The sequence below is a fragment of the Mauremys reevesii genome, linkage group 3, assembly GCF_016161935.1.
Source record: "Mauremys reevesii isolate NIE-2019 linkage group 3, ASM1616193v1, whole genome shotgun sequence".
Classification (NCBI taxonomy): Eukaryota; Metazoa; Chordata; order Testudines; family Geoemydidae; genus Mauremys; species Mauremys reevesii.
This window is the reverse complement of record NC_052625.1, coordinates 91,396,336-91,418,946: the sequence shown is the minus strand read 5'-3', so window position 1 is coordinate 91,418,946 and position 22,611 is coordinate 91,396,336. Positions and strand designations below refer to the sequence as shown.

The 22,611-nt window shown below is 43.0% G+C and overlaps 1 protein-coding gene across 2 annotated transcripts in view; it reads left to right on the top strand.

Moving 5' to 3' along the window:
- Positions 1-13,410: 13,410 nt before the first annotated feature.
- Positions 13,411-22,611, top strand: part of SLC22A3 (solute carrier family 22 member 3) — a 46,502-nt gene continuing 37,301 nt past the window's right edge. For both annotated transcript variants that reach the window (XM_039532744.1, XM_039532743.1), the window contains exon 1: positions 13,411-14,081. In XM_039532744.1, the coding sequence (XP_039388678.1) occupies positions 13,665-14,081 (417 nt within the window). In that variant the 5' untranslated portion in view covers positions 13,411-13,664. The remainder of the gene's footprint in view (positions 14,082-22,611) is intronic.

Sequence of the window (22,611 nt, the reverse complement as noted above, 5' to 3'; positions counted from 1 at the left end):
TTGGTCCTGCTTTGAGCAGAGGCTTGGACTAGATGACCTCCTGAGGTCTCTTCCAACCGTAATATTCTATGACTCTATGATTCTAGGAATAATTCTGTTGGTTCACATCCTGCAAATCATGCTGATTGTCACTATTGTGGTTTCTCCTTTGACTCATGCCCACTGTTCTTCCTACTATAGCTGTTTCCTCTTTGGCCTCAATAATACTAGGGACTAGCTTCTGGCAATAAAATATATGTATTCAAGGCTGCCTTGTAACATGTTCGCTTCTGCCTGAATGCAGGGCCAGTGCTACCATTTAGGCAACCTAGGCAGTCGCCTACGGCACAGGGATTTGGGAGGTGCCATTTTCTTCGGCAGCGACCACAGCGGCCGGATCTTCGGCCGCCCTGGTTGCGGCCAGCATTTAGGTGGAGGGAGCTGGGGCAGGGGGGCGCGGGGAGGGCGGCCTGCAGCAAGTAAGAGGGGGGGGGCGAAGCGGCATGCAGGGGAACTCCCTACCCCAGCTCACCCCTGCCCAGTCTCCTCCCCGAGCACGCCGTGGCTGCTTCACTTCTCCCGCCTCCCAGGCTTGCGGTGCCTAAGCTGATTGGTGCCGCAAGCCTGGGAGGTGGGAGAAGTGACGCAGCGACGGAGTGCTCGGGGTGCTCGTGCGTGGAGCAGAGGTGAGCTGGGGTGGGGGGGTGCCTCAGGGTGGGGGGTGGAGAGCTGCTACAAGGGGGGTGCCTCTGGGCGGAGGGGGGGGGCTCCCATGGAGGGGGGGGGCGCAAGGTGGAAGTTTCACCTAGGGCGCGAAACATCTTTGCACCGGCCCTGCCTGAATGAGTAAACAAACCTCGGGTCTCTAGAGTAGGCAGGTTTAAAAGCAAGGCCTTAGGATTCTATTATTCCAGGACATTAGGGGCATGAACTCCAAATGGAATATAAGAGATAATACATGGGAAAAAAAATCTGTTTGAATATGCACACGCTTCCTTCATATGTCTCGATGAATTCCCCCCATTCAGATTAACTCAACACTCTTTTGTCTCATGTTCTTTTCATTGCTAAATGAGACTTTTTGAAATATCCTTTTTCATTTCTATGTATTTAGTAGAGCTGGTTGAAATTTTCCAAATTTTGATTTTTACAATAAAAAAAATTCAACAGCATTTCAAAGTTGGATTAAAAAAGGCTGAAAATTGTCAAAAAAAAAAAAAGTGCCCATCCTTCAACCAGCTCTAGAATTTAGCATTTGTGAAAGGTGCCAAATTGAGAGTGGTGATGACTGAGGGCCTCTCTCTTTCTCTACAGAATACCTATAGCACAGACTGCAGTATGTACATGCTTGCTCATCCTCTCTTGATAGATCTGGCAACTAGTGACAGCTTTGGTGGTGGTTTGGGTATAGTGGACACCTGCTTACTAGGAACTGGATTGAGATCACAAAACAGCCATCAGATGTGGTCGCTACCAATCATCAGTTTAACCTAGTGATTAATAGGTGAATGATTCCAAATTCCTGAGCCATCCAGCCTTGCTTTAAAAACTAACCTTATTCTTTGTGAAGTAATATTGATAATTTACCTGGACAATGGTTCAACATGCCAGAAAACAAACATAGTGAAGCGAGAACACAATACTGTAGATCCTTTCTAAACTTTGCTTCAGATCTTGGCACTGTATAGGCTATCACGACTCTCAGCTACAGCAGTCTGACTGCAAGCTTCTAACGTAAGAATGGCCATACTGGGTCAGACCAAAGATCCATCTAGCCCAGTATCCTGTCTTCCAATGGTGGCCAATACCAGGTGCTTCAGAGGGAATGAACAGAACAGGTAAACATCAACTGATTCATCCTCTGTTGCCCATTCCCAGCTTCTGGCAAACAAAGGCTAGAAACACCATCTCTGCCCATCTTGGCTAATAGCCATTGTTGGACCTATCCTCCATGAACTTACCTAGTTCTTTTTTGAACCCTGTTATAGTCTTGGCCTTCACAACATCCTCTGGCAAGGAGTTCCATGGGTTGACTGTGTGTTGTGTGGAAAAAATACTTTCTTTTGTTTGTTTTAAACCTGCTTCCTATTCATTTCTAGGCCTCATTATGTAGATCACAAGGTCAGTCCTGCTGGATTGATGGCTTTTTGGACTAAGGGAGTAATAGAGGAAGAATTTCTCAATATTGTGCATAATATTTTTTAAAAGTGTGGGTTTTTACAGCAGAAAGTAGATTGAAAGGGTCATCCTAAGAGGAGATAAATTGGGGCAGACTAGGATAAATTGACAATGTGACATGGTGTGATGGGCCTTGTGGGGTGGGGGAAACCAAGGAACAAACCTCCTCTGATATAGAAGTATAGAGAAGAGGGTCAACTGGGAAGTGTACAGGCTTTAAGAAGATTAAACTAAATATTTAATGGATTAAATATTAATAACCCAGTGTCACAAAACAATGCATAGTGTTTTGGTGGCTTCCACCAGAGAAAAGGTAATGTAGTGTAGTGACTGTTTTGGAACAAATTGCTCATTTTAACATTAGAGTTTAAAGAAAGAGAGCGATTCTGTCCTCTGAACATTCACATTTGTTGTGGGCTGTTCCTTCCCTGACTCATCAGAATGTGGGTTACTAGCAATATTTTCTAAGTTACATTTTCAATAAATAGATAAATTAAATGAAATAAAAATCTGTAAAGAGGTATTAGATTTACAGGGCTACGTCGTATCTTTAAGCTCTGACCTATGTTGGGGAGAGGATTAGCATGCAATGGTGAGCAACAGCTGTGCAGCCGTGGGAGCCTGACAGACAGAATTCTTCTGGGGGGGTGGAACTTGGGAGCACACACCAAGAGCTCTGACACCTGTGCATCCCCATTGCTGGGGCTGGGCAGGCCAGCATAGCTTTGGCCACAAACCCCTTTGAGAAGTGTGGCAAGGCCAGCAGCCTTGGACTCCGGCAGTCCTTCAATATGCAGAGCACAGGGGTGTTGATTGTGCCTAGTCCTGGTGCGGGGGCACAAAGAAAGGGAAATTCTTTGTTCCATCTACCTTTTTATGTACTTGAGATCAGTCACAATCTGGCCCACAATAGGAAATGGGGATAGTTATCTGAAGGGTTACACTGGTGCCAACATTAATGTGTAGTGCTAGTGCTCATGCAGAAGTTATACAATAACTATATATTATTAAATAAGCCAAAATGAATGCATTTTTCTTTTCTTCAATCATCCTTTAATTAAAATAAAGCATGAACTAATCCCCCAAATGCCCCTTTAATAGTCCTCATCTTTGAGAAAGGGAGATGGCTCATTCTTCCAGGAAGCTGACTGTGAGTCTAGCATCTACTTGTTCTCAGAGAGTGGTCCACTCCATTTTTAAATCTAAGCTTGGGGATTTAAATATACAGATCTTAAAACAAAAGACATGTGGAACCAGTTCTTCCCTTCCAGGGGGGTGGATGGGATGAAAAGTTGGTGGACCGGTGGGAAGGGCACAGAAAGTGAAGTGCCATCTCTGAGGCATTGTCCTAAGCTTCCCATGACCTTGCAGAAATGCCCTGACATTTAAGAGATTGGGCTCCATGGAGATTTGTGGGATCAGCCATTCTCCATGACACCAATCCCTATCTGACCCCATAATCCACATGGATCAGGCAGTATTAATTCCCAGAGAGTCTCCACCATGGATGCTACTGCACAGCTGCAAAGACTTAGCCAGTGACTCCACAACTCCTCCTAGTCCCATGCTGCCAGGGGAAGTTGGCGCCTGACTAACAGTGCATGGAAGGGCAGTCCCTTGACCTGGTGCTTTTTGATTCCAGACATCTAGGGGTTTCCTTCTCCACTGACTATCAGGATCTACCATGTTAGGAAGCTGCACTCCCTCCCTTCGTTGAGCCTCTCCCACCTCACATGGCAAATGCCAGGAAGCCAACCACTTCATTTCATTTCAGAGTGTTCTGGTTTCTATGCTCTCCTTCCATTAGCTTCTCTGTCAAGGGGAGATCTAGCCTGTAGATGCTAAAGAACAAAAACACTGAAAATGCACTAACAATATAGGATTGTCCCCTGTGGTATATTTGTTTTTGCCCAGTCAGTTTCAAATAACATTAGGATTTCCATGTATTCACTAGTGTGATTATTTCACAATACATTAGACTTGAATGGTAGGCCATTTAAATAAATATTCAGCATACATTGTCCTTTGTTCAGGTTCATCCAATTGTTCATACTCTCATTCTCTTGCAGCAATTTAAACAGTTCTTTCCCCTCCTCGGATTTTACATGCTCCAAAATCCAAATATTTATAGATGGATAATTCTTCTGGGCCCCATCTCAACCACCCTTTCATGTTTAATCCATGTGCACAGATTTAGATCTTTGAATTTTTTTGTAAGATCAGTAATATTTTTAAGGGAAAAAACTCCACCCAATTAAACAGGTTGATGAGAAACAAAGCAGATTAGATGCTTGGTTCATGAACAGATAACACAGACAGCTAGCAGAATGACCTGGTGGAAGTGAATAGGCCTGCACACCTATTAATAAGTCATGCTAGTCAAGAAAGGGGTGAGTAGCTGAGAGGTTAAAAAAAATCTCTAGATTAGTACAATGTGATTGGAGCAAAGAACACAATGTAATGACAGAGGGAAAAGACAAAAACAAGGTTTGCTGTAAATAGAGCTTCCAAAACTCAGAGTATGGAGATAAAGACTGACTAGTTCCCATCCATCCAGTATGAGCTGGACTTTTGCTGTTGTACTAAAAAATCCCTCAGGCTTCTGCTGTTATACTAAGATTGTTCCAGCTCTCTGTCTCTGTGCCAGGTTATGTATAGCCATTTCTTTATTCTTTTCCAATTACCAGAAACAGGATTTTGCTGAGACCAAATATACTGTGTGGCATTTCCCCCGGTTTGAAATTGATTGGCTAGGTCTCATTACATCTGGATTCTTAAAGCTATTTTAGACACCAAATTTTATTTATTGAAATATCCTCTTTCCTTCTTTTAGCTTAGATATTTAGCACAGAAGGAAGTTATTTGATGTTAGTAGGACAGTGGTGATACGAGTGAATCACATTATCTGTGTGTGATTGATGTATGAAATCCTGTGATTTTGCCATTTTTGTTCCATTAATTATTGTCATCTCCAGAAATTTCAAGATGCCTCAAAACTAGAAATCAGGAAATACTCGAGAGAGAGAGCCCATAGAGGAGGCTTGATGGGAATACTAAATAACTCAATAGGCACCACATAAGCAATAAAATGGTACAGTATTAAATAGAGAAGACATACTAGACTTTCTGCAAATATGTTTACAATATGTAAAGCTCTAAATAGTTAGGGAAACAAACTACGTATGAGTAAGCTTCAAAAGTTTCCACTCTGGTATGGTTTAGATATTCCTTTATTGTACATACATTTTGTGATTGCAACATTGGGCTGGAATCTTTCACCCACACCCTTGCTCGTGGTACTTTGTCACGTTTGTTTCCAATCCAGTGGAATTGAGGCATGCAAGTACAAGTGCAGAAATAGAAAAAACAATGAACGAAAATGCTAACCAAACTTTTCAAGCCTCGTGGGGGTGAGCGGGTGTTGATTCACATCTGGCTGAGGAAGTTGCCATTCTTGTTTTATGGAAACTGGTTCACCTCTTCCTAGAAACAACCCTACTCATGCCGTTATGAGCAATGTTCTAGAATATACGGTTGAAGCTTGATTATCCCAACTCCAGATGACCAAAACTCCTGGTTAGCCAACCTCAGATCATGTGCCCTCAGTTTGCTGCTCTTCTGTCTGAAGAGGAAGGTCGGGAGCAGGGCTGCCTCTCATTTGGTTTCTTCAAAGCTGATAAGTTAAAGGGGAGAGTTAAGAGAGGAGGTCAAAAGACCTGTCCTCTTCTCCCCTTCCTGTTCCTCTTCAGTCACTGGCCTTGGGGAATCTAGCAAGCTCAGGCAATTCCTGTTCCTGTGTCAGCTAGCTGGCTCCCATGTTTCACTGAAACCCTAATTAGCTATAGTTTTCAGGTGTCCCTAAGACTATGGGACAAGTGAAGTTCTACACCAACTGAGTGAAGTAAAAATGACAGTGGGAGGGGGAGGGAAGTGGCACTGACAGTCTGTGCCTATGACCAACCACTGGCCACGGGCAGTAAATTAGCTGGAGGAGCAGCCCTGGGGGTGGGGTCTAGCTGTATCTCAACCCTAGCCCTGAGATGGGAGATGGATTCCACCCCATACTTCATGCATTTCACCTGCATCAAGCCCAGGTTATAGGGTTTTATGCAGGGGAAGCAAATTTCATCCTATAGGACATGGTTACTGTTCTCTTCTTTTTCCCTCCTCTAGGTTCTGCTTCTTTACTCTCTTCTGTTTTTCTTTTTCTTCTCTGCTGCTCCACTCCTGCTTTCTCCTCTCCTGTTTTCAGCCGTTGTCCTAGCAACAAGCACAGATCCCCCCCTCCCCCCGATCCTTGTACTCAGAGGTTCCTAGTATTCACATTTATTTATGTCTGTACTTGGAAACAGGGAGATAAAAATAGCCTAATGACAGTGGAAAAGTTATAGAGGAAAATATAGTGCAGTGTGGTGCTTTTTCTTGTGGCCAAAAGGTGGAAACCCTGAGGATGGAAAGGAACATTTCCCATGTCTCAGAGTTAGCTACAATTTGTTAGATTGACCCTGAGGCATGGGAAATGTGCGATTTCATTGAGTGGTGTTGCCACCTTTTGGAAAGGAGAGAAAAAGGCAGGAAGAAAAATGGAGCGAGATCAAAGGAAAAAATGAAAGTGGAAGATGGAAGGAAGAAGAAAAATGAACAAAAAAGTAGAGAAAGCAAGAAAGAGATCATGGTACTTGCCAAACTGGCTCAGACGGAGGCCCTTCAAGGCCATTATCCTGTCTCTGAGACTGGCCAGACCAGGTGCTTCAGGGGAAGGTGTACGAAATCCTGCAATAGGCAGATGTGGGATAATCTGGATCCGTACACCTCATCCTCACCCCTAATAATAAGATACTGGTTTAACGCTGATGCATGAGGTTTTATATCTCTTCAAAACTGTTTTGTTGGCATTAACAATCATAACTCCACATACCCTCAGTGGTAAATGCTTGGTAAATGTCTAGTGTCCCTAGGACCAGCATCAAGGTGAGTGCAACATGTCAAGGTGAGCTGCAGTTATGTTCCTGGGTTTAAAATATTTTGGTGGCAGCAAGAGAAACTGAAAGGAGAACCAAATAATCATAAATGATATTTTAACGCAACACTTTTAATGCAGAAAATGTGGACTAGTATTATTATTATTATTATTATTGTTTATATAGTATTGAAAGTGAGTTCGGTGCTTAACAGGCCTATAGCAAACAAGGGGCCTGAAACTTGTCTTATCATTTAAACGTGCAAAGTGCTGGCAAGTCAGAATTCTCCATTTGTTTACATCAGTAGTAGATCTCTGGCAGAGGTGTAAATAGCAACCCAGAGAACAGAGCAATGGAGCCTCAGGCCCACAGTTTTGGTCAGGAGGAATTTACAATCTAAATGATAATTGTATTTATTCCGGCCAGATAGTTTCACAATATAAATGATTATACAGATTGGGTGATGCCCATAGGCTTCTGGGAACTGAACAATGCAACCCTCCCTCATCCTTGTGCTAGGCTGGACTGTACAGACAATTATAATCTTGCTGGGATGTAACAATGGAGCTGCAAAAAGTCCAGGATAAAAGAAGAATGGTTGTAAATCTAAACTGATCATCTGTGTAATCAGCTGCATGGTGGGATGAGATGGCACACTGTATTTGATCTTTGCATGAATTGCTCCCACAGACAGTTTGCTGGAACAATATAGTTTTCATCCTGCCTCTTAACTGGCTGTGACATTTGGGTTCCTAAAGAGAGTTCCAAACCCAGCAATACTCATGTTTGTAATTAATTAATTTGTAATTCTGAATATACCCCCTTCCATCACTGCTGCTGTCACTGTTCCTCCCCTCCTACTGCTGCCATACCACTCCTTCCCCTCACCCTTTAATTTCCCTTACCCACGTCTTCAAGTTATTCTCTCACTTTGTTTACACCTCAGCCCATTTTTTGTCTGTCCATCTCTCTCTCTCATCTCTCACCTCCTCTATGTCCTTCTGGACCTCAAAGAGCATCAGTTTGTGCTGCATACATGCAATTAATTTCCCGAAATACTGGTTTGACTCAGGACTGGCACCGGCCCTAAGACAATTTCAGAGAGCTGGAAAACATACGGTAACTATAAATGGCCATGATTTTTTGGTTCTGGGAAGCGTTCTGTTCATACATATTAGGCAAATAAGTTTTGCAGGGACATCAGACATGGCATGAATTAGTCTTCCAGTTCTGGATACAGTTCAAAACCTCTAACAAATCCCAACTTAAAATAAGTTTTGAGGTCTCACAAGCACAACACTAGGAGGGAGGGATGGATAGCTTGGTGGTTTGAGCATTGGTCTGCTAAACCCAGGGTTATGTGTTCAATCCTCGAGGGGGCCACTTAGGGATCTGGGGCAAAAATCAGTACTTGGTCCTGCTAGTGAAAGCAGGGGGCTGGACTCAATGACCTTTCAAGGTCCCTTCCAGTTCTAGGAGATAGGGATATCTCCATTATAAAAACACAGCAGCATCCCAGGCCTGAATTAGAAGAGGCAGGTTCAGTGTTGAACTGGAAAAGCAGAGTTGTGCCAGGGAGCTTGCCTAGTGCCTGCTGTTGCTATGGCTAGGTCTATGCTGGGGGCGGGGGGGCAATGCCCAGTTCATGTAGACATATGCATGTGAGCTAGCGCACTAAAAATAGTAGCGTGTAGCCATGGTAGCATGGAGTAGCTGCCCCGAGTACAACCTGCCTGGAGCCCGTGGGCACATACATGGGGCAGTTAGCTGCTGACCCTACCCGTGCCACCACTGCTATGCTATTGTTTTTAGTGCACTAGTGTGAGTATATCCATGAAAGCTGGGACTCACACCTCTAGCTCCAAATGTAGCTGTAGCCTTTGATTCATTCTAGCCAGTGCTTTTCTTCCCCCACTTTCACCTAAACAAAAATAACACATATGTTTCCGATTTTAAATTGGAGCTCTTCAGAGCTGTAAATGATATTTCAGAGCTTTGTTTCTTCACCCCTTTTTTAGAAGTTCTGAGCACCAGCGGTGGGGAAGGATTATTATCCCTGGTTTTAGAAAGTGGCCCAAATCAAAACCGTGGATCCGTACACCTCCCAAACTTTGAATCTAGGTATGAACTTTGCAGCTGAACATCTCTCAGCTTTATTTGATGGGAAAGGAAAGCATGGCACACCTGGATTGAGCCGTTTGAATTAGTCAGTGGCAGAGCTAGGAATAAAATCCAGTGATCCTGATTCCCAGTCCGGTCCTTAAACCACTGGCAGAGGGACCCAGACCTTATATTTACCCATTGGCTGTGTCTTTGGAGAGGGGCTCTTTGACTACATGCATCTCCATTACTATATGAAGCTAGTTCAAGTGGCCTTATTTTCCCCTCTGGCTGCATCCCTGTCCCCTTCCTTTACTTGGCACAGCGAGCATTTCCCTCTTTCTCCGGACCAGTTAGATCAGCTTTGTACTTTATACAGTGATGACTGTTCCAGCAGCAAATGCACTTCTCAACACCAGCATTACTAGCCAATAAATTCTTCCAAAACAATCTCCCAGAAATCAAATGTCAATTTGAAACTTTGATATCCAAACTAACACTGGAGTTCTAGAATAATACTAATGCACACTGCCTGCATCTGTGATTTGATTATTTAAAATTCCTTTATCAACACTCAACCTCACAACACCAGTGGTGTAAGCAAGTATTAATACGTCATTTTTAGATGGCTAAATGGAAGTCTAGAGAGATATTAAGGAATTGTGGTCACTTGGGCCTCATCTACACTAGAGTATTGAACCGGCTATATTTAACCAGGTAAAGAACAAATGGTTCAGCGCATCCTCACTGAAACATGTTAAGAACACCTGCAGGTCTGTCCTGTGTCCACGCTACCACTAAACCTTTTCAGCCACAGTGTCCTCCAGGTTCTTATCCAACAGTTCATGGCACTGCATTCTGGGAGATTGCACTAGGGCACTAAAATGTTGAAGGCTGGAAGAACTGATGTTCCAATCTGGAGCACTTTCATTTGCGGAAGAGAGGTGTTTCACAATTGTTCGAGGGGAAACAAATGTCACTTTACATGGTAAATTTCTCTAGTATAGACAAGGACATAATGAGTGATTAATAGGACAGACCCATGAGTTTTGACTCCCAGGCCTGTACCCCAACCACTAGCCTGCATTTTCTCCCTTTGCTCTCACCACATAGCTCCAATTCAAGAAGGCTTTTTGAGTTAATGGGCTGGATCCGCTGACCAATTAAAAGTTGGCAAATTAAAACTGATCAAAGGAAATATTTTTTCAGATAACACATGATTAGACTAGAGCCCCAAACTCATTGCAACTTGAAGTCGTCAAAGTCAAAAACTTAGCAAGAATCAAAAAGGGATAAGGTTAACAAGAATAGCCAGAGTTGTCATAGTTGATGGGAACAAAGGTTTTAGAAGGTGATGTGTCTTGTGCTCTCTATACAACATATGCAGTATAAAGGAACCATGTGGGCAAGGTGAGGTCCAAATAGCCATGTTTACTAATCATATATAACCTGGACCACCTGGCTACACACACACACACACACACACTGCTGCTCTGGCAGAGTTCTGGTGGAACACAGAGGACAGTGAGGGCCACTAGTGGGCTCACAAACTATTTAAAGGGATGTTACCCTATTCCTGTACACTACAGAAGGGATATTAAACCTCATGCTTCAGGCCATAAGCCAATTTCTAACAAAGATCAGAAGGAAATATAATGTCTTCAGGAAATTACCCCACATCTAACTACTGTGAGGTGCTTACACCCTCCTCTTAAGTGTCTGGTGCTGCCCATTGTCAGCGACAGGACACTGTACTAGATGGACTGTTGGTCTGATCCAGTATGGCAATTCCTTTGGTCTTATGTTCTTAATTCCAGTGATTTTCACCAGCTGAAGCTCTGCCCCAATATGTCTAATTTCCAGGTGCCCCCTTTATCTGCAGTATTATTGTAATATAAATTAAGCCTATTTGTCTCATATGGTAATTTGACCCATTGGTGCTGCTGTTCCTATTGTTCCCATTATTCTTGGTTATTATGAGCTGAGACAAAATGGCTACTAAATTTCACAGCACAAAGCCTCTTCTTAGAAAATACACTGCTGGTCATCCCTCTGTACAGGAGTGAGGCAAACTCCCTTTATTGGTGGGTCTAGTGTAGGGCTGGGTGAAATTTTTCAGCGAAATGTTTTGGTTTGATATTTTCCAAATGAAATGTTTTGATATTCTGTTTCCAAATTTCGTTTAATTTTATTTTTAAAAGATAGTTAAGAACAAAAACGATTTAGTGAAAAGAAATGTTTCATTCAACCCCAAGCGATTTTTTTGGCTCTCTAATTTGCTATAAATGTTTCTGTTTGACCCAAAATGATTTATTTTTCAAAACTGCTGGCAACTGAAAAAGCTGTTACATGCCCAGCTCTAGTTTAGTGCCGTTACAGAGTCTGCCTATGTTTCTTGGTTTTTACCGTCCGACTTTTGGCTTGACCAGGACAACTGGGGGACTCAAGTGATGACATCTCAAAATTATGTGTTGGGAGCTGTGTTCACATGGATGGGAACTGAGCTTGCCAACCGAACACAAGCACTGTTCTGTAACAACTTCCAGATACAGAGTCTAGCTGATAGAAGGGATGATGGTTAGAAGAAATGTTTGTCTTTTAGATTCCTCAGGGTTGTTTTTTTTTAAATCTGACAGTTGGTGGGGCTTTGCTAAACTAAGTCTTTTTTCATTTCATATTTGAGTGGTCATATTTTAAATGCAGATTTTATCACAAAGGAGTGAAATTATAAGAAGCTTGGAATTTGGGTTGAATTCAGCTAAGCATGGCCCTCTCAGCCACTGATTGACCTGAGAAAAGTTCTCCTCCCTGATCATTGAGATTTTCAGGGATAAGCCCTCTTTTTTTTGGACTCTTTAGTTTTATTGGCTTCACAGATAACTCTGATGGCAAAAAAACCCCACCCACTTTTGTCTGCAACCGGCCAGAAGATTGCACCACACCACGTCAGACACAGACCTGCCCACAGTGAGCCTGCATTCATGCCCTCCCGGTTTCATTATTTTGCAACTCACAAGTCATCATGAGCACATCACCTCAGATCTGTGCTTCCTCCCAGGGCACCATTTCAAGTTGTCTGTACTGATATTCAAAGCCCTCCATGGGATTGGACCTAGCTAACTAAAAGATTGCTTCTATCTCCACAACCATAACATTCCATCAATGACAACAATGACCAGCTCACACCTCAGCTGCTGGAACAGGGCCTCATCCTCCCTGATTGATCTAACCTCGTTATCTCTAGCTTGCTTCTTGCTTGTTTATATATACACCTGCCCCTGGAAATTTCCACTGCTTGCATCCGAAGAAGTGGGTATTCACCCACGAAAGCTCATGCTGCAAAACGTCTGTTAGTCTATAAGGTGCCACAGGATTCTTTGCTGCTTCAACAATGACCAGCAAGAAACAGGTAATTGCCAAAGACAGAACTGCCCTGGGAACTGGACCTCGACTTATTCCTGTAAAGAGATAAGAATGGCCACAAATCTCACCATTTTCAGAATTCTAAATGCAAACCCCATCCTTTCTGTGGCTTACATTGCCCTCTGGAAGTGCCACCCAGCCCACTTTGATCTCTGGCCCCCACAAGTTCCTGGCCCTTTATCAACTAACTAAATGTATAGCTCCTCTGGGAAAGGAGAATGCAGGGGATGCTCAGATACTAAGATGAATGAGGCCGTATAAAAACCTGCATAAACAGGTCAAAGCACAGATAGACCTATTTTGAAAAGAAGCTCCGACATTTTGGGCATACGCTACCTGACAACCTTTCTGTAATTGTAACATAGAAAGGAAAAAGCAGTTCCAATAAAAGCTGCACAGATGGCTCAATAGCACTTTGGATGAGCACTAGACCATTGCTGCAGAAATAACTCCTGTGTGCCGAAGAGGAAACTTCATAGCTTTTTATGAACATTTCTGTCACTGCCACCCAGAACGCTGACAGCATCGCTCATTGCTACTTTTGCAGCAGCTTCCTCTCGGTTATGTTTTTATTTAACACTCTGCATTTTTCTGGGACCCCTTTGTAAAGACAACTGCAGTACACCATTGCCTACAGAGCTGGTGTTTACTGCACGCCTGTCCCTAAAGAGTTAATTGTTTTTATTACATAATCTGTTTAACATTCTGGATAGGAAACACACGCCCCCTTCTCTCTTACCGTATGTTTACCCACTTTATATTGCTCTCCTAAACTGCTGTGTGTAAGCCTCATGCCTCTTGACATACTGTAACGCTCTGGGTGGGTCTGTGGAACTTTGCTCTGTTCCAAAGCTGCTTATGCTACTGTGATTATGTGTGTGTGTGTGGGAGGAGAGGGAGAGAGAGAGAGAGACAGTCCACACAGATACGGCTACAGGAAGCACTAGCACTAGTTACAAAGTTTGAAAGCTGTTGACTCTGCCATCTCTTGGATCCCTCCGAATTGAAAACCTACTGCACACAATGCCGTCTTTTGATGAGGTTTTAAAAGAAGCTGGGGAATTTGGAAGGTTCCAAAAGAGGGTCTTTTTCCTCCTTTGCCAGACAGGCATAACTTTTTCTTTTCTATTTGTTGGAGTGGTATTTCTTGGGCACGCACCAGAGCACTATCGGTGCAGGATCCCTGGTGCAGCTGAATTAAGTGAGAGATGTGGCTGGACCCTTGAAGAGGAACAAAACTATACTGTGCCGGCTCTGAACCTGGTGAACAGGTTTTCCAGTGGCCAGTGTGAGAGGTTTGACATAGAGTGGAATAGCACCTCTGTGAGCTGTGCCAACCCACTGTCCCACTTTACTAATAGCAGTTTGGGCAATGTGCCGCTTACTTCATGCCAGGATGGCTGGGTATACAAACAACCCCACTCAACGATCGTCAGTGAGGTAAGGGAAATCAAAATTTTCCAATCAGTGTTTTCATTGTCAGAGCAGGATTGCAAAATAAAAATCAATTGCTAGAGCAATACATATGGAGTATAGCTGTTTTTTATGAAAACTTTATTCTTGTCCCATTAAAGTTTCTCTGAAATTTCCAACTGAATCAGGATATTGGGTATTCTCAAGCAGCAACACCAGGGTGAGCTAATCTGAAAGATCCTTAGTATTGACTCTCTGGAGCAGATGAACTCAAATGGGGATACTGCTTTCTTGCCGCTGTAATGCTGGACTAAAATAAACAAAGAGTAATGTCATTGCAACTGAGGCATTAGTGGTCATTTAAGGGCAGGTCCTTGGCTGGTATAAATTAATGTTGCTCAATTGACTGCTGCTGATTTATACCAGCTCATGATCTGCCCAGTTATATGGACATTATATAATTTATCTGAGTAACCATCTAGACTTACTAGTAATAAATAATTAGTATCTAACCACTTCTGTGTGTCCTGAGCCTCGATAAGAAAATAGAATTACGTTGGTTGTCATTAAAAATTCAGATTTTGCCAAGAGTTACCACACACTGGTATCTGAAATGCCAGAGTTATTTCCTGTAGAATGGAAAACTGCAGTCACTCCATTACTCCTTTTGTGGTATGTGTTGGCAAATAGTTATTCTTTATTGGGCCGCAAAAGGACAACCAATAAGCTGTGCTAGATCTTGATTATAGACGTGTAGTCGGTGCAGTACAATGTGACTCTAATCCATAGACTCAGCACTAGAGGTGCATGTGTATGTAAATAACGGTGATAACTGTAGTGCTCGGAAACACCATAACTAAAATACATTTACATAAATTAGGTATGTAATCTTCATGAAGTGTTGTATACTGTATCAAAACCACCACATGATTTGACTGCTGTGCCCGTGGTCCTGCAATCTTCCCATTATTATTTATTTGTATGTGATGACCAGGACCTGGGAAGTCAGACCTAGTGGTTGGAGCAGGAGTCAGGGCAGGTCGGGTACCAGGAGGTCAGATCCAGGATAGACCAGAGGGCAAACCAAGAGTCAAGTGTCAGTAGGCAGGCCAAGTCAGATACTGGGAGGTCAGAGTTCCAGCTACGCCGGAGAACAAAAGCGAGAGTCATGCGTCAGAAAGAAAACTAACTCAGGTACTGCAAGGTCAGAGTCCGCAACAGGTCAGAGGGCAAACCGAGAGTTAGGAGGCAGGCAGGATCAGAAGCTGGAGTCTAGGATCTCTCACAAGCAGGGTCTGGAGCAGAGACATGCAGGCAGTCTATGTTGTTGCTCAGAGAGCTCCCTTTCATGGCTTCCTGGTTTATATACTGGTATCAGCCAGACAGAGGGCTTTCTGAAGCTGCCACTCCAGTCCTGGTGGTTGGTACTTTCTGCCAAACCCAGTCTCACAGGATCTTCCCATGGAAGCCCAGCCTAAGCCTCCTGTGGCAATGTGGAGGCATCAGCAGCCCTAAGCCCCCACAGTTCCTTCCCTGAAGCTTCTCACTTTATATTACCATAGTGCCATGGTGCCCCAGTCCTGGATCAGGACCCCCTTGTGCTAGGTGCTGTACAAAGAGACAGTCCCTAACCCAAAGAGTTTATAGTCTCATCCTCCTTCCCTCAGCCCGTCCTGTCATCAGTTGTTCTACTTTGTCTCTTCTTAGGTTATGACGTCTTCAGGGCAGGAAGACATCATAACACATTCCGTAAAGTGCCTAGAACACTGTATGCCCTGAATAAATGTTAAATTAAAGCAAATGAGCGGGCCTGGAGATTGGTAACTGGATACAGAACATCCACCTTCAGGTCATAGAATCAAAGCTGGTTCAGGTTAGCAATAACTGAAAACCAGAATAAGCTGCTGAGTGCGAGCTGTTTGCAATGTGTCAGTGTCATAATTTACTCCCTGGCAGATAAGAATCCACACCTCAAAAAACATTAATCACAGCCTTCACTGAGTAGATTTGTTTGCTGTCTCAGCAATGGATTGAATGGGCAAGGAAAATTTAAAGATGTTCAGATTCCTAGGAGTGGCTATTCCAGGTGAGGGCTGAATCTCACTGGCAGGGGAAACATGCACTGCTGCCTATGTCATACTTGTCCGGGAGATGTACAGAGAAATTCAGCCTCCAGAGCTTTCAGTCCAGAATCTTTCATGAACAGTACCATTTAACTGACATTATTTTTAAAATGAAAATTGGGTGTGTGTGGGGGTGGGTGGGATGGGGGGCGATGAGATTACTTTTTTGTCCATGCTTTTTCAGCTGTTGACCCTGATGATTGTTGAAAGTGGGTGAGCAAAACCAGCAATGTAAAGCTTCACTCAGAGTCCATTTATAGCAGCAGTAGGTAAAAGATTATTCTGTATCTGATGCAACCACTATGATTTTGCATCAGCAGCAAGAAAAAAAACCTCCCTGCTCACTAGCTAATGCATAGAGAAAATGAAACTTGTGGGTCGTCAAAGCAAGTAGTGGGAGCTGAAGTTCAAAGTTCCATTGGCAAACATCTTCAGACTGTACCACATTCACCTATGCGTTCAGCAGCGCGCATGTAAGTGAAAAGCAGGGCTACAGGGAAAAAGAAGGTGACCAGTGGAATGGTGAATGGGAACCTTACGGCAATGCTCCAGGTGCACATGAACAAGCTGCTGAAAACCAGCCACATAAGAAGTGTGGTTTTGATTTTCACCACTGTTGCGTGCCAAATCCTCTACCAAAAATAATAAGAAGGAGGTTGGATGGCTCAGATAAGGTGTGGGGAGGAAAGGCCACTGGACAAGAGTGCTCTTACTGACTAATGAGGAGATTTTCAAAGGCATGAAGGCTGTTAGGCATCCAACTCCCATTGGACATGACTGGAAGTTGGGCACCTAATTGTCCTTTATGCCTTAGAAAATCTACCCCCTAAGCCTCTGAATATTCTTCTGTAAAATAACAGGCCCTTGTACAATGCCTAAAGACAAGGACATAAGAATAGTAATAGGCTAGAGAGCATATCCTTCTTTCCCAGGTGACCATATGGTATACCAAGTAGCAGCATTCACAGGACTCTTTTCAGACTCCAAAGGCCTGATCCAAAGAGTTCTGGGATCAGTAGAAAGACTTCCATTGACTTCACTGGGCTGTGGATCAGGGCCCAAGAGTCCATTCCCTGTAGCTTGGATCTGGCTCCAACATACCTAATTATCAACTTTACTCATCTACTAAGCAGTGACATAGCAGGCAATTCACAACGTAAACATGTTAAATATAACACACTTGGAAAGGGAAGACCAAGTTAATCCTAAATTAGGACTTCCATAAAATTTAGATGAGAAATCAAGTTAGACATAATAGTGTCCTATCTAATTTGACCATTGAAACAGCTACGCCTTTTCTAATGTGCCTGCTCTTTCTAAACCCTCCATTTTTATACAAATGAACTGTTTCTTTTTGTACTCTGTTTAAACATGTGTTATTTCATATCTGATTACGTTTATCGAGAACATGACCAGGGAGACTAAATCAACAGGATGATTTAGCATAGTAATCTGAAAAGCAGATGTTCGTGGGAGGGAGAGACTTGAAAAGCAGCAATGATGAAAGAAATTTGCAGGGGGTTATTAGACAGCAAATTAGGCACAAGTTTGCAGTGTGATACGGTAGCTCAAAGACAAATGCAAACACAGGCTGCTATGCAAAGATGTCACCCCACAGAACAGGGGTGTAACAGTTCCACTCTCTCCGGTTCTTATGCAATCACACCTGAAATGCTGCATTCAGTTCTGAGCACCTTATAACCAGAGAGAGAAAAATGATCAGAGGACTGGAGGGATTGATTTGTGAGGAATTATTAAATTAATGAAATATGCAGGGCGGGCTTCTCATCTTTGTTCTGATCCCTTCACACTGCTATGGTGGTGCAAAAGGGTCTGGCTCTCTCCGTGGGAAACACCTGTATATGGTGTCAATTTCTATTATTTTATGTCTAGTTAATTTGTTAAATTGTTTCAAAATAGTTCCACAGGCAGCTTCAGTTACAGTAACCACTAAGTAAAAGTAATTGTTTGGTTTGATGGGAACTCCGGAGCTGGCACATGAGCAGCACCTGAAGTGCCTGATGCCTATTCCATTGTAGCTGGATTAATTAAATTACATCTAGGGTAGGTGCCTGGAAGCGGGTCCTTTCACAATGAGGTATTTTAAGGAGGAGGAGGAGAAGGAGAAAAGAATCCGCTATAACATCCATTATGGACAACACTTGGCAACTCTATTTACCTTCTTCAGGCCTTAATGATGGGTGAAACAGCAAAACCTAAGATTCATTTATAAAACATTCTTGGTATCTTATGGAGGTACAACAGCAAGTCCCCTTTCTCTTTGCCACTGCAGTTTGAAGTTTTGCATATTGTACCAGGATGGGTTGTGGACTCTACAGCTTTGGGTCATGCTTTTCCTTGCAGGCACCTAAAATCAGACAGAGTTGCCTTACAAAAGGCAAACCCATTAACTCTCAGTACATAATGCAGCTAGAGCCCTTTAGTTCCCTGATCCTGAGGTGGAATAAAGCTAGACAAAGTAGTGATCAAAATGATTTTAAGATGCAGATTGCAGCAAATGCACTGAAATCAGTTTGACTTTATCTGTAAAACCTCACAACAATTCCACAAATGTAATTAAGTTTCCCTTTTTAAGAGAACACTCAAAGCTCAGTGAAATTAAGTATTTGGGAAATACCCCCAAAATAAAATCAAATATTGTTTCCACTTGTTTTTCTTGAGCTTTTGTTACTCCTCATGAACCTGGAAAAAGAAACTAGTTGGGTCAGCAGTAGGTTTGGAATCAAACGGCTTGTCAGATTTTGCTGGGAAAGGGAACCGTAGAGGAGATACAGATCTTGGCCTAAATTCATGCCCCATTTATGGCAGATGATATCAGCATAAATAATGCGGGGGTCCAGATTGCATTTCCTTAGGAATGGGAGTGGAGTCACTAAAAGGCAGTTCCGCAAATGGTGGTGCAGGCTGAAAAGAGGATGTGGCTAGAGCTGCAAGAAGGTGCAGTGATTCAGCAGCTCCATACAGTGGACCAGAAATTGGAAAGAAAAAAAAAAAGCTGAGCCTAGATCATTTCCACTAACTACTGATAAAGCTTTGCAAAGGGTGGGTAATTTTCGCCAAACATTTTTGGCAATGATGACGCCTAGTGGTATGTTAATGGATTGTAGACAAATCTACAGATTCAGATGCCAGCAGAGACAGTAATCTATGGATTCATCAACTGCGAATAGCAAAGCTGGTGTGTTCCATACTGAATAGCAGCCTTTCTGGCACATGTTTAGCATAATGAACTGATTCCAATGTGGCCTCTCAGCAACACTTTCTTATGACGAAAGTTATGTAATTTTGAGACTTGGCAACAATTCATTGCCCAAGTGTGAGGTCTGAGAAGGACAAATCATCACCAGAACACATTATCCTACTACACTTGTTGCAAATAAATCATCATGCTCTGATACTTGGCAGCTGTCTCAAAAAACCAGGACAATATTTTCAAAGAGATCTGTAACCAGTTCAGTAATGTTTACCTTACAACTTTTACAGCATCTTAAAGCAGTGACTAACATGACAGTCAAAGCTTTGGTGGAGAGAAAACAGCTGTTCCTTTTTCTATACTACTCCAGAAGAATTAATTCAACATTACGGAAAAGCCCCAAAGCCTACACTTACCTTGTTTAGTACGTCTGGGTTAATCCAAGAAATCAGTGCTACTCTTTCATATTATCATGTAGGGTTTGAGGAGCAGTGAGAGGGTGGCAGGAGTGGACAAGGGACTGATTTAGTGCCAAGAGATGGGTTCACTACAAATTCTCAGTAAGGTTTCCCCCATATAAAAATGATTGTGCTTCAGGTAGGGCAGATCTTCCCAGCCCCATTTATTTCAGAGAAGCTGCACCAATTTACACTGGATGAGAAGCTGGGACATTGACTTCAAAGATTTGATAACTGCTGTTTTCTTCTATGTTTGCACAGAGTTGGGATGAGTTTAGAAATCTCTCCTTTATTTTGCCAGTGTGAAGGCAGCAGTGGTAATAAGAAAGGAAAAAGTTTAAAAAAAGAAAGGAGGCTGATTTCACATTAGAAAGCTTGGTATCATTCTGGGTGGTCTACAAGAGATTCAAGCTGGGCCCTGAAAATTTTGCAGGTATGAAAATTCAGGCAAAAAACAAAAACAAAATCAAAACCAAACAAACCCCACTACTCGGGTTCTTGCGACACAGCAACTTAAGAGTGAAGTCTGATCTGCCGTTTTATTTTGTCATTATGGAGTTCCACCGGTGTGCTCACCTCTGAACAAGGTAGAGTAGAAAATCTGCCCTGAGGAGGTCTCTTAGCACATCTTGTTCTGATAAAACAAAGAAAAGGGGCTGTTTACCCCCCACCCACTCCTGAGCTGAATCAGCTTGAAGTTTGATTTCAGTGAAGTGCTGGTGAAAAATGCTTTGGAGTATGAGAGAATCGATACACCCCCAAAGCAAGTAGAGACTGGGTAGCAGCAGTCTGAGCTGTCCCAGGTTGCCCTAGCAATGTACTTCCGCCCTCCCCTGGAGGCACCACCTGCAGAACTGAGAGAATAAACTGGTCTTCTATTAATACTGCCAAGTAGGATGTCCGTTTTGCTGGTGGTTTTTTCAAATGGACACTTGTTCAGCCAGAACTGGGCTGAGACCTTCAATTCATTGTAGACAGGCATAGAAAAACACCTAGTATTGGTCAATTAATGAATAATAGTTGTAAATCAAATATTTACTTATCTCACCTGTCTCTTGTGAAGATTAGTTGTGACTGACTGTACAGTGCTTTCAGATCCTCAGGCCAAAGGTGCAATGCTTCCAGGTCCTCTGATGAATTATTATCATGTAAGGCAATGCAGGGTTGAATCTGGGAAGACAGGGAAAGGTATACACGGTGCTGAAGGACTAAGGTATGAGCTTTCCAGTATCCCGCTCAGTACCAGAACAGAAGACTGTCCTTAGTTGTATCACAGAGACGGGGGGCCCAATCCAAAGCTTATTGAAGCCATGGAAAGACCCTGTCAACGTCAGTAGCCTTTGGCTCAGGTCCCAAATCACTTGCACCTCTATACGGAAAAGCGAGGTGCTGCTGAATACCTATAACTCCCATTGTCATCAGTCCTTGAACTACACAGAAAGATTGTGGAGTACTTGCTATCCCCTAACTCAATCTGAGTGAGATAAAAAATATCTGTTCTCTGACAGACATACTGTGAGGGGAGACACTGTAATAACCATTTTGTTTGCCAGGTATTAGTCATGACCTTGACCTTCTCAGTGCTCATTTCAGACCCATCCTCCTCCTTTGTTTAAAGGTTATTTCAGCTGTGAAATCCTTAGACATGTTGGGGATTTCCTTCCCTCTCTCTAGGGAGATAGATAATTTAATACCCTTTTCTTGGCTAAGTAAAATTGGCAAAGTAAACTAAAATGGTCCCAAATAATTGCACCACAGTTTAAAAAAAAATCATTGGAGTTTGGTCTGAATGTCTGTTTGTTCAATGGGTGGTGAGAGCATTTAGCACCTTCCAGGCATCTGGCTCCTCACCAGGGGATACTTTCATCCCCTACAATCCGGCAGCTCCAAAGGACTTGGTGGGGGAAGTATTGACATCAGCTTTCCCCTCTTCATTCCTTTATTTATAACCCAGTGCAGGTGAGAGTCATGGCACTGTCCTGAAGTAGGTGGTTTCTTCTCTCCTAAGCTCCTACCTCGACTGCTCGCAGTGACTGGTCTCTGCACATGTCACTGGAGGTGAGAGCAGAGGCGTTCAGATTGGTACTGGTTATGAATTCATCTACCATATTAAATTGAGGAAGAATATAGTTCAAGCATATAGTGTGAAAATGTGCATTTTGTTACGTACTGTATGGAAACTGTGTTAACAAATGAAGTGTGTAGCCCACAAGTTGTCAGTGCAGCCCTCAGTGTTGTAAAATGTGGACATCCCAGCCTTAAGCAGTGCATTATTGTGTGTGTGTACAAGTGGTTTCTGACACACACATCAATGGATGCTGAGGAGCTGAGCCTGAAATTAAAACTTACCTACTTAACCTCATCCGGATGTTAGGTCTTCCATTTGAATTAGACTCAGAATAGAGGGGCAAAGTTCTGGTCTGGGCCTGAACTTGTCCAAATTTTGGGGAGAAAGGGAGCATAGTGGCTGAGAGATAGAAAGGCAAATCCTCAGAATTAGATGTGAATCTAGATCCAAACTTGCCCAGTGTTTGTGAGATGCTCAGACCTGAGGTTTTTGGTTTAGACCACCCCTTGTGTGACCTCTCAGAAATCTTTTATAGTTTATTTTCAGCAGACGCACTATACAGCTCTGATTTCACAGGGCTGCCAAGTTGGAAAGGTTAATAAGAAACAATGAAAGATGACGCAAGACACATGAGGCCCAGGCAGAAAGGGCTCTGGATTTTTGGATTCTCTACATTACTGACCCTGGACACTAA